We start from the raw sequence: 12528 nt of genomic DNA, 5'->3' as shown, positions 1-12528 counted from the left end.
GGCTCCGGGGGCGGGCTCTGGAGGCCGAGGGAGGGCCGGGGAGGGCCGGGGAGGGCCGGGGAGGGGGCGCAGGCCATGGTGCCGGCGCTGCGTTACCTGAGCGGAGCCTGCAGCCGGGCCCGCGGGGGTTTCCCCGGGGGCTTCTCTGCGGCGCGCAGGCCGGCGCAGGGGAGGCCCTGGCCGCTGTGCCAGGGTGGCCGCAGAGCCAGCACCCGGTGAGTAGCCGCTGGCCTGCCCTCGTCGCCTGTGCTACTACTGCTGCTTCTCCTTGAGGCGCCCCTTGCTGGACCTCTGCCCTTGCTCTGCTTCCCTCTCCCGGGCGTGAGAGAAGGTCAGGATCCGGTGGAGCCTGGGATCCCAGCCTCGGATCCCAGCAGTTTCCTTCTAGGATTCATTCGTTGTGTTTGTGTGCCGGATGAAAAGAGTAAGGCGGTGTGGAGTAGAGAGGTCCAGAGCAGCTCTGGTTTTGGATACTGTCCCTGCACCTCCTGTTCAGTTCTTGGATGGGTCACTTAAGCTCCTTAAAGGCTCCATTGTGAGTCGGAGCCTAGTCTCTCCTGTAGGTGGTCCTTTTAAGGATTCAAGGCCCTACCACACCAAGCGATCAAATATACTGTTTATTAGCTGGCATCCCTGCCCGGTGTTGCTCGAAAGGCCTGAAACCGTTCTTAAACCCATCAGGTCCTGGCAACCACTGCATAGAGTTGCCCCTGTGAGAAGCGGTGCAGTTGCTAATCAAAGCCTGCACAAGTAAGTGTCCTGTGATTTGAAGTTTGGAGATCCCATCTCTCCCATATGGAGATCCCATTTGAAGTTTGGAAGCCACTGTCTTTCTCTGCTCTCTGTAGAGGGAACGGCTTATGCTGAGGCTTTACAGCTGGAAAGCTCTTGGCTAGTTCAAGAACTGGAAGGTGGACGAGCTGAGCGTGACCAGAGCTTAGTGGAACAGAGGTGGTGTGGAATGGCCCTGGAGAGAGGCTGCATCACAGCAGGGATTTTATTTTAGCCACATAGTGAATTTTATTCTGAGAGCATTGGGAGCCTTTTAAAGGGTTTTTAAAGAATAGGGAGTGATTAAATGTTGAGGTTTCCAAATTTGACTGGTTGCTGTGTGTGTTAGTGGTTTAGTTAGTGGATTAGAGTGGCATAGAATTTGTGAGTCATAGAAGGGGGTACGTAGACAATTATTTTGGGATTGCTTTTCTTAAGGGAAGAGAAGTAGGATTAGTGATGGTTTTGTTTATAGTTGTTAAAAGAAATAATTATAGAGCCACAGGAAATTGAAAAAAAACTCACCAGATTTTATGCATCCTTCAGCCAATTTACCCCAATGATAGGATCTTACCTAACTATAGTACAATATCAAAATTAGGAGATTGACATTGGCACAATCCACAGACCTTGTTCACATTTCATCGGTTTTTACATGCACTCATTTGTGTGTGATTCTATGCAATTTAATCATGTTAATTTGTGTAACTGCCACCACAAATAAAGAAATGTTTCATTGCCACAAAGACATCTCTTGTGTTACCAAATCCCTTTATATTCACATCCCGTCTCTCCACCCTTCCTAACCCTTGGCAACCACTAATCTATTCTCTAGCTCTAAGATTTTGTCATTTTGAGCATGTTGTATAAGCAGAGCCACACAGTATATAACCTTTTGAGATTGGCTCTTTTCACACAGCATAATGTCTTTGAGATTCATCCAAGATGTTGCCTATAATGACAGTGGATTCCTTCTAGTTGTTCCATGGCATGGATGTATTACAGTTTGACCATTCACCATTTGAAGAACATCTGGACTGTTTATAATTTGGGACTATTATGAGTAAAGCTACTGTGAACATCTTATGTACAGGTTTTTGTATGAACATTGGTTTTTATTTTTCTGAGATAGATGCCCAGCAGCGTAGTTGCTCAGTCATGTTTAGTTAGTACATGCTTGATTTTTTTTCATTGTAGGCATGTTTTTTAATGTAGGGCCATAAGAGGAATATCCATTGAGAAATACTGAGCATTGATTTATAAAAGAAAAGTACACCAGAGGTTCCCAAGAAAGTATAAAACATGAAGTCATGCACCTGGGATCCAGGTTCTGAATGTTAGAATTTCCCTTACAGAAAGACTTGAGATGGGTGGAGTCCATATTTGGGACTAAAAAAGGGACCATTATATCCTTTAACATCTTCAACAATCCAAAGAATGGCCTGAGGAAGAGTGGGAGACCAATGATGTGGCCCAAATTGGGTAAGATATAAGCCCAAAGATCTGTTTTTCCTGCATATGAGTGAGCACAGAACAAAGGAAGTTGTGCCACCATCAAGGCCTAAAGCAATTATCTGATTTGAGTGGAGTGTGTTATACGATGGTAAAGATTTATTTTTTTTATTTTTAATTTTTAATTTAAATTCAATTAATGGCAAAGATTCATGTTTAGTTGGTAGAGCATGTGACTTTTGATCTCAGGGTGGTTCAAGGTCCACTTTGGGTGTGGAGCCAGTTAAGATTAAAAAACAACAAAAAACTAAAAGTAAAATTTAAAAAATTTAGAATATTGGTTTATGTGCATGCTTTAAAGAGGCTTTTTAGAAATAACATATTAAAATATTTAATGATGTTTAGAATTTGCATCAAAATAATTTAGTGCAGGAAGGAGATGAAATAGGTGGGGTATTGAAAAGGCAAGATTGGCCATGTTCCTATCAAACTAGATTTGTTGGCCATGAGGTAGGTGCTAAAGGTAATCTTTTCTGCTTCTTGTTGCTGAATTGGTAGACTATACATGCCCTTCTTAATCTTTTTCTTTTAAAGATTTTATTTATTCATTTAAGAGAGAGAGGGTGTGTGCATACAAGCAGGGGGAGGAGCAAATGGGGAAGGAGAAAGAATCCTCAAGCAGACTCATTACTGAGCGAGGGGGCTCATCTCATGACCCACAATCATGACCTGAGCCTCGGAAACCAAGAATCAGATGCAGCACAGATTGAGCCACCCAGGTGCCCCTGTACTTGAGTTTCAAGTGAATAGATGGTAGAGAAGAGTGTGATGCTTAACACAGTAACTGCAGATGCAGCCAGTCCTGGCAGAGGGCTATGGAGATTTAGAGATTGAGAGCAGCTTGGGGAACTTGCTGCCCTGCCTGCTGGGTGTAGCTGTTATACTACTGACCCAGCAATGCCGTAATTCTTAAAGGCTTTTCTGTTAAGAAGCCAATAGCATAAAGCCCAATAAATATTTGATTTTAATGATTACAAATTAATAGTTTGATCGTCCACTGATCATGAAAATTGTGCACACGAAGTTTGATGAGATCTACAGTAAACATGCTTTAAAGGTGACTTTCTCTTAAAGCTCATTTGACGTAGTCATTATTGGTGGCGGAATTGTGGGCCTTGCCTCTGCCAGAGCACTCATCCTGCGGCATCCAACACTTTCCATTGGTGTTCTGGAAAAAGAGAAACATCTAGGTATGTATAATATCAATGTTGCTCTTTGGGCCTAACCTGAGTACCTGCTCATTTTCTCAGTTCTACATCTTTTGTGTTGAATGTTGATGTTTGTACCCTAGTTTGGGTTCTTCATAAAGCAGAGCCTCAAACTAGAACTTGAGGTGATTTGAGAGGTTGTTTAGGAGGCAGGAGCGAGGGGGTGTGCAGAGTAAACCGGAAAGGAGGAAAAGCCAAGGAGGGTACATTATCAAGGTTGCTGTTGTGAGCTTGATTCCTCTGGGACCTCTGAGGAGCTACATAAACATTTCAAGGGATTGTGCACATTTATCCATCAGCTAGTGTTTCTACTGTCTGAGGATTACCCCTAGGGATGTTGAGGCATAGTCTTTTCTCCCCTCACATCTTCACTGGTTAGGAAAGGCCCTGGGGCAGAATGCCCAAAGCTATAGTGGATGCTTGAAGTGGTTTACTTGTAGTGAGAGGTGGGTTTGTGTACCAGAGTTGTAACTGAAGTCAAGGATGGGCTGGGGGGAATGTGGCATGGTTACTAGAAGTTACCAGTGCTCTGCCTGTAAGAACAAAGTCAGGCGGAATTTTCAATAATGTGGTCTCTAATAGCTTTAGCTAGGTTTGTTCCTCCACTTTGTAGGTTTTCTATGCACTGTGTAGTTTCTCTTACCTTGTTTCTCTTGTCCGGTAGCTGTTCACCAGACTGGACATAACAGTGGTGTCATACATAGTGGCATTTACTACAAACCTGAATCTCTGAAAGCTAAATTGTGTGTACAAGGTGCAGCCCTCATCTATGAGTATTGTAAGCAAAAGGGAATTTCCTACAAGCAATGTGGCAAGGTAAGGCATTTTCCTAGGGCCTTGACTTAGAACTAGCATTTTTGGGTTTTTTTTTTTTTTTTTTTAGAACTAGCATTTTTGTAATGATGTTTAGTGTTGAATTTTTTTAAAAACTGGCTTTTCTTTCTTTATGTAATTTTCAAAATCTAATATTAGGAAATAACTTTAGAAAAGGTGGTATGACTAACTCCATGTAGTTTTAAACATAGATTTATTGACATACAATTCATATACCATATAATTCATCCTTTTATTAAAGTGTTCAGTTTGATTTTTTGTATATTCATAAAAGTGTGCAAGTATCAGCTCTAATTTTAGAACATAATCATCACCTTGAAAAGAAACCCTGTATCCATTAATAGTTGTTCCCAATACTTCCCACTTCCTATTTCTACCTCTCCCCAGCTCCTGGCAACCACTAATATACTTTCTGTCTCTGTGGATGCCTATTCTGGACATTTCCTATAAATAGAATTCTACAATATGTTATCTTATGTGACTGGCTTCATTTACTTAACATAATGTTCTCAAGGTTCATTCATCTTATGGCATGAATCAGAATTCATTTTTATATTCCATTGTATAGGTATACCACATTCTGTTTACCTCTATCAGTTGATAGACATTTGGGTTGTTTCCACACTTGACTTATGAATAATGCTACTGTGGACATTTTTGTACAAGATTTTGCATGGGCTTATTATGTTTTCATTTCTCTCAGATACATACCTAGGAGTGAAATTCCTGGGTCATTTGGTAACTCCAATTTTAACATTTTTAGGAACTGGCAAACTGGTTTTTCAAAATTGTGCACTACTTTAAATTGCCATCAGTGGGGCACTCGGGTGGCTCAAATTGCCGTCAGTGGGGCACTTGGGTGGCTCAGTGGTTGAGCAGCTGCTTCTGGCTCAGGGTGTGATCTTGGGATCCTGGGATGGAGTCCCACATCAGGCTCCCCACAGGGAGCCTGCTCCTCCCTCTTCCTATGTCTCTGCCTCTCTCTCTCTCTCTCTGTCTCTCATGAATGAATAAATAAAATCTTTAAAAAATAAATTGCCGTGAGAAACTAATGATGATTCCAGTGTCTCTACATCCTGGCCAAAACCTGTTATTGTCTGTCTCTTTTATTTTAGTCATCCTAGTGGATGTGAAATGGTATGTCAATGTGGTTTTGATTTGCACTTCCCTAGTAATTAATGGTGCTGAGCATCTTTTCTTATGCTTATTGGCCACTCATTTATCTTCTTTGGAAAAAATGTCTATTCAAATCTTTTGTCCATTTAAAAATTGGGGTATTTGAAAAAATAAAAATAAAAATTGGGGTATTTGTCTCTATTCTTGAGCTGTATGTGTTTTTCATATATTCTAGATATAGCCCCTTATTAGCTATATGATATTTACTGAAACATTACAAAAATACTAAATTTTTATGTATAAAATAAAATAGTAATAATAGTAATAATAATATTTTAAATAATACTAAAAATTTTCTCCTATAGATTTTTCCTTTTTTTCTTTTAAGATTTTATTTATTTATTCATGACAGTCACACAGAGAGAGAGGCAGAGACACAGGCAGAGGGAGAAGCAGGCTCCATGCAGGGAGCCTGATGTGGGACTCGATTGTGGGACTCGATCCTGGGACTCTAGGATCAGGCCCTGGGCTGAAGGCGGCACTAAACTGCTGAGCCACCCGGCTGCCCTCCTTTTTACTTTCTTGATGATATATTTTAAGGCACAGAAGCTTTTAGTTTTGAAGCCCAGTTATCTTTTTTTCTTTTGTTGCTTATAGTTTTTGTGATGTGTCTCAGAAATCATTGCCTAACCTGAAAAATTACTCATACATTTTTTCTTCTAAGAGTTTTATTATAGCCTTAGCTCTAACATTTAGATCTATGATCACTCTCCCTCCCCCCATGAGTCGGTTTAATTCCAGGTGGTACAGAATTAGGGTAGATTGGCAGGAGTCTGGGCTGGGCTTACTCTGACTCAGAGCTGAGGTAGAAATGACTGAGTGAAAAGAAAAAAAGAGAAGATGAGCGACTGTCTGATTTTTTTTTTTTTAACAGAAGTTTATTCCTAAATGTACAACAGGATCCAAGATGACACTTTATTCTAGCTGTAGGTGGCAACAGATATGGTAGGTAATCTAGATGTTTAAACAGGAATTTAGAATGAGGAATCACCTTTGCCTCATAAGCCTGGGATCAAATCTGGCTTATTTTTTGCCAGATTTCTTAATTCCAACTGTGGCCAGAAGATCCTTTTCTGCAGCTTTCACTTTTAGCCCTCAAATGTCTTCTCTTTTTGTTTCTGCTTAAGTGCTTTATCTTCCTAGTTCATTTTCTTAGCCTGCTTCTTTGGCTATTTCAGCTTCACAGCTGGCCTACTGTTCTTTCCTGAGACCCTGCCATCAGAAGCAGAGTCCCCTACTCCACTGCCTGCACCTGTACTTCCAGTATATGATCACTTTTAAATTGATTTTGGTATATAGTGTGAAGAAAGGGCTCAACTTCATTCTTTTGCATGTGACTAGGCAGTTGTCTCAGCACCATTTATTAAAAAAACTATTCTTTCTACATTGTTTTGGCACTTTTATTAAAGGTTGGTTGAGGGCGCTTAAGTGGTGCAGTCAGACATCTGACTCTTGGTTTTAGCTCAGGAAGTGATCTTGGTCATTAGATCGAGTCCCACATCAGGCTCCACGCTCAGCGAGGAGTCTAGTTGAGTCTCCCTCTCCCTCTGTTCTTCCTCTCCATGCTCTCTCTCTCTCTCTCTTTAAAATGAATAAATAAATCTTTTAAAAAGTTAGCTGAGCATCAATGTAATAGGGCATGTTTAGGATTCTCAATTCCATTCCATTGATGTGTGTCTATCCTTATGCCAATACCATAGTATCTTGATTATGATGGCTCTTTATTATATTTTGAAATCAGGAAGTGTGAGTCATCCAACTTTGTCCTTTTTCCAGGATTGTTTTGGCTATTCTGGGTCCCTTGCATTTCTATATGAATTTTAGGGTTGGTTAGTCAGTTTTTCCAAAAAGCAAAAACAAAAACAGTGGAAATTTGATAGAGATCATGCTGAATCTATAGATGAATTTGGGGAGTATTGCCATTTTAACAATACTAAATCTTGCAAACAATGAAAATGGGAATATCTTCTCATTTTTAAAGATCTTCTTTAATTTCTTTCAGCAGTGTTTTGTATTTTTCAGTGTACAGGTGTTACACTTTTTTGTTAAACTCATTCCTTGGTATTTTATTCTTTTTGATGCTTTTGTGAGGGGAATTGTTTTCTTAATTTCATTTTAGATTATTCATTGCTAATGTATAGAATATGATTGCTTTTTATATATTCCTTTCTCTTACAACCTTGCTAAATTCATTCTAATAGTTTTTTGTGTATGTGTGTATTCCTTAGGATTTTTTATATGCAGGATCATGTCATCTGCAAATAAGATAGTTCTACTCTTTTTCAGTTTAGATGCCTCATATATATATATATATATATATATATATAATTTTTTTTTTTTTTTTTTTTTTTTTTGCCTAATTTTCCGGGTAGAATCACAGATACAGTGTTGAATAGGAGAAGTGAAAATGGACATCCTTGTATTGCTGCTGATCTTAGGGAGAAAGCATTCAATCTTTCACTATTTAATATAATGCTAGTTGTCGGTTTTTTGTAGATGCCCTTTATCAGATTGAGGAAATTCCTTTCTATTACTAGTTTGCTAAATTTTTTTGTTTGTTTTTCTCAAGATTTTTAAGTAATCTCTATACCCAGCATGGGGCTCAAACCCACAACCTGGGATCAAGAGTCACATGTTCTGCCAACTGAGCCAGCCAGATGCCCCAAGTTTGTTACAGGTTTTTTTTTTTTTTTTTTTTTTTTTTTTTTTTTTTTTTTTTTTTTTTTAATCATGAAAGGGTATTGGATTTTCTCAAATGCCTTTTCTGCTCCTATTGAGAAACAATCATGTTTTTATATTCTATTACTGTGGTATATTACATTAATTGACTTTTGGATGTTATATTAAATTGATCTCACATTCTTGTAATAGATCCCACTTGGTCACAGTGTATAATCTTTTTTATATGTCACTGCACTTAGTTTACTAGTATTGTGTTCAGGATTTTTGCATCAATATTAATATGGAATATTGGTCTGCAATTTATTTTCTTTTGATATCTGTGTTTGATTTGGGTATCAGGCTATTACTGGCCTCATGGAATTAGGTAGGAAGTATTCCCTCTTCTTCTGTTCTTTGAAAGAGTTTATGCAGAATTGGAGCTAATTTTTCTTTAAACATATTGGCAGCATTCATGTGTAAAGGAAGCCCTTGGGCCTGAGCTTTTCTTTATGGGAAGTTTTAAAGTTATTTAGTCTCTTTGCTTGTTATAGGCCTATTCAGATTTTCTTTTTCTAGTTGAGTCAGTTTCAGAAGTTTGTGTTTTTCTAAGAACTTTTCCATTTCATATAGATTATCTCATTTGTTGCTATGTACTTTTCATAATAATGCCTTATAAGTCTTCATGTAGTTTTTAAGAATAACAATTTCTTGTTGCTATTAAAGATGCTATGAAGCTTTTTAAAAATAATGTGGAATAATGATCCTGACATAGAGTTAAGTGAAAAAAGCAAGATATAAAACAGTATTTACACTTTTTATGTTAAATTGTAAGGTTCTTTATATATTCTGGATATTAGACATCAGCTATACAATTTGTGAATATTTTCACCCATTCCTTGGGTTGCTTTTCACTTTCTTGATAGTGTCCTTTTATTCCACTTCTATTTTTATTGTTAGTTATTTGTTGATTTATTTATTTTTAAAAAATATTTTATTTATTTATTCATGAGAGACACAAAGAGAGAGAGAGAGAGAGGCAGAGACACAGGCAGAGGGAGAAGCAGGCTCCTTGCAGGGAGCTCAACGTGGGACTTGATCTTGGGTCTCCAGGATCACACCCTGGGCTGAAGGCGGCGCTAAACTGCTGAGCCACCCAGGGATCCCCTGTTTGTTGATTTAAATAACCTTTATACCTTGATTAAAAGTATTATTTTGGGATCCCTGGGTGGCGCAGTGGTTTGGCGCCTGCCTTTGGCCCAGGGCGCGATCCTGGAGACCTGGGATCGAATCCCACGTCTGGCTCCCAGTGCATGGAGCCTGCTTCTCCCTCTGCCTGTGTCTCTGCCTCTCTCTCTCTCTCTCTCTCTCTCTCTCTGTGTGACTATCATAAATAAATAAAGAAAAAAAATATGAAAAAAAAAAGTATTATCTCATGAAATTCTGGTAACTTCTTGCTACAAAGTAGCAATTTGTGAATTCTAATGTACCTTGAACATGCATCTGTTGCTTTTCTTTGCCAGTAGCTGTTAAGAAACTACCTCAAACCGATAGTTTGCCCAGAAGTAAATAGAAAAAGAATCCTGGGATCCCTGGGTGGCGCAGCGGTTTGGCGCCTGCCTTTGGCCCAGGGCGCGATCCTGGAGACCCTGGGATCGAGTCCCACGTCAGGCTCCCGGTGCATGGAGCCTGCTTCTCCCTCTGCCTCTCTCTCTCTCTCTCTCTCTGTGTGACTATCATAAATAAATAAATAAAAAATATTAAAAAAAAAAAAAAAAAGAATCCTGAGGAAAGTTGATTAATTTACTGTTTTTTTTCCTCTGCAATAGAATGCATTAGTAAATTGTTTATAATATACTTTATTCCAGGAAAAATAATTGGTAGTTTTCTGTTAGTGATATCCCATTATACTGAATACCACTGACTTTCTGATATATTGATATTTTATATACTCTTATAGAAATAAAGCCATTCTGGTTTTTTGTTGGTTTTGGGCTTTTGTTTTGTTTTTGTTTTTTTTTTTTTTTAATTGTAAAAACTATGCTGCCAAAGTTACTCTTCCCCTTTGGGATTGAGGGAGTGATGGCAGTAACAATTGCTGTTGCCAAGATTCATGTAGCAACTATGATAGCAGAAGTGGAAATTGAGGCTACATCTCATTTTTGGGTAAAATTTGTTCTAATGTAGTGTTCTTAAGACAACTGTTTTTTAATGGAGAAGGAAAGAAATTGAGGTCATGAAGAAAGGAAGAAGTAGATAAAAATCAACCAAATTTGAATCATGTGATTATTTATTTTTATTGACTTTATCTTTTATAGCTGATCATATGTTTAACTTGCTATATTCCTTATTGTGGGTTTTGGGTTTCTTTCAAAGCTTATAGTAGCTGTTGAACAAGAAGAAATTCCCAGACTTCAGGCCCTGTATGAGAGAGGCCTCCAGAATGGTGTCCAGGGCCTGAGGCTAATCCAACAGGAGGATATAAAGAAGAAGGAGCCATATTGTAGGGTAAGTGATTCACTAACCCCACATACTTGCTCACAAGGACATTTTCATTTAGGGCTCGGTCCTGTGACATGGAAGCTGAGGGTAAATTTACAGGAAGCAAGAATCACTACTTCTGGGACAGTGAGGTAACAGCCACAAGAGGGCATTACCACATTTCTGAACACCTGATTTCTTCTTTCCCTTTGAGAAAATACCAAATCTGAAAAACATAAGCAAAGACAATATCTCTCTGAGATGGTGAATGAATGACTAATTAAAACAAAACAAAACAAAACAAAAACAAAAAAACAACAACAAGGCACATTCATCAAATATCTTATTTTTGTTGTCTGTTTCTTTTAGGCTTTGGGCAAATGCTACCAGTCTAAGCCAGGGTTGGCAATACAATCTGTGGGCCAAATCCAGACTGCTAACTGTTTTTTATGGCCTATGAACTAAGAATAGTCCTTACATTTTTAAATGGTTGAAGAAAATTAAAAGAAGAGTATTTTGTGACACAGAAAATTACATGAAATTAAAATTTCAGTGTCCAGAGATATTTGTAGGAATACACCTATTTTTTGTATTGTCTCTGGCTGCTTTTGTACCAAATAGCCAAACTGAGTAGTAGCACTAGAGATCATAAGCCCCATTTTAACAAAAACATTTAGTGGCTGGCCGTTTACAGAAAAGATTGCCAGGCTCTGGTCTAAATAGTTGGGATTATTTAATAGCTACTGAAGGATTTGGGCAGGAGAATGGCATGTAAAATATGCCAATTTAGGACAATTAATCAAGTTTCTGATACATAGGATGGAATTGGACTGGACATGGGGAAAAGGGCACCTTGATTTAGGGGCAAGAGCCAGCTGGAACAACAGTCATTGTCTGTTGTGGACCTCTGTGAGGGGCTTTAAGGAGCGGAAGGAATAGGAAGAGGAGTCCATGCTTTATAATCATGCTTGACTCCTAAAAAACAAACAAACCAGCTTCTCACACATCACAAGGTGAAGGATGAGTCCGGGTATTATTCTGTGTACCTGACCATGTGATCTTCACAGGTCCCAGAATGAGTAGATGAGCTATGTGTATGTGGATAATCAAATTACATATCTACATGTAATTTTGTGTCTTATAAATGAAGAAAGTGATTCAGTTACTTTCCTACGATTACACAGGTCCTAAAGAGTCCCTGCCCTCAGATCTAATTCAGAACTGGTATTGTTTCTGTTCTGTTCAGCCAACATTTTCTTCTTAACTATGTGCCAAACGCTTTGTTAGACTGTAGATATGAGGATGAGTAAGATATGGTGGTCAGCCTAAAGAAAGGTATAGTGCAGCAGAAAATATTTTAATATAGAGATAAGTATTTTGATAGAACTGATAATCTGTCATATCAATGTAAGCTTTTAGCTTCATCTAGGAATTTAGGAAAGCCTTGAGATGAGCCTTCACTTGAAAGATGAATAAGGAGTGTAACTTATAAAGGAGTTATAGCCTGCTTTTCTCTGAGGACTCTGCAGAATTGATCTACTTTATATAATGCCACATTAGCATTGTCTGATACTTTATATAATGCCACATTATAATTATTATTATAATTATTTATGCCTAGGTGTATTTAGTGGTGGAAAGGTATGGTGGAAAATTTAGTATGGTTATTTCATAAAGGTCTAGAGTGAATCCTCTCCTGGTCCTTAAACCTTACTACTACTACCAGGAGTAGGGGGTAAAATTTCTAGTATATGGGTTCATTTCTGTTTCTTCCAGGCTCTCCAGAAAGAAAAAGTTTATCAGGGCAGCTCTAAAGGGTGTTTTGGACCAGATCTCTTTAAGAAGATTAAATATCCCCAAAAGGGGCACCTTGAAAGTTTTTGTAAAC

At 38.6% G+C, this 12528-nt stretch overlaps 1 protein-coding gene across 2 annotated transcripts in view; it reads left to right on the top strand.

The window, feature by feature from the left end:
* Nucleotides 1-40: 40 nt before the first annotated feature.
* Nucleotides 41-12528, top strand: part of L2HGDH (L-2-hydroxyglutarate dehydrogenase) — a 38786-nt gene continuing 26298 nt past the window's right edge. For both annotated transcript variants that reach the window (XM_038544666.1, XM_038544665.1), the window contains exons 1-4: nt 41-215; nt 3358-3473; nt 4156-4307; nt 10536-10667. In XM_038544666.1, coding sequence (XP_038400594.1) covers nt 76-215; nt 3358-3473; nt 4156-4307; nt 10536-10667 — 540 coding nt within the window. In that variant the 5' untranslated portion in view covers nt 41-75. The remainder of the gene's footprint in view (nt 216-3357; nt 3474-4155; nt 4308-10535; nt 10668-12528) is intronic.

Source organism: Canis lupus, chromosome 8, assembly GCF_011100685.1.
Source record: "Canis lupus familiaris isolate Mischka breed German Shepherd chromosome 8, alternate assembly UU_Cfam_GSD_1.0, whole genome shotgun sequence".
Taxonomy (NCBI): domain Eukaryota; kingdom Metazoa; phylum Chordata; class Mammalia; order Carnivora; family Canidae; genus Canis; species Canis lupus.
This window is presented reverse-complemented; position numbering and strand designations above follow the sequence as displayed.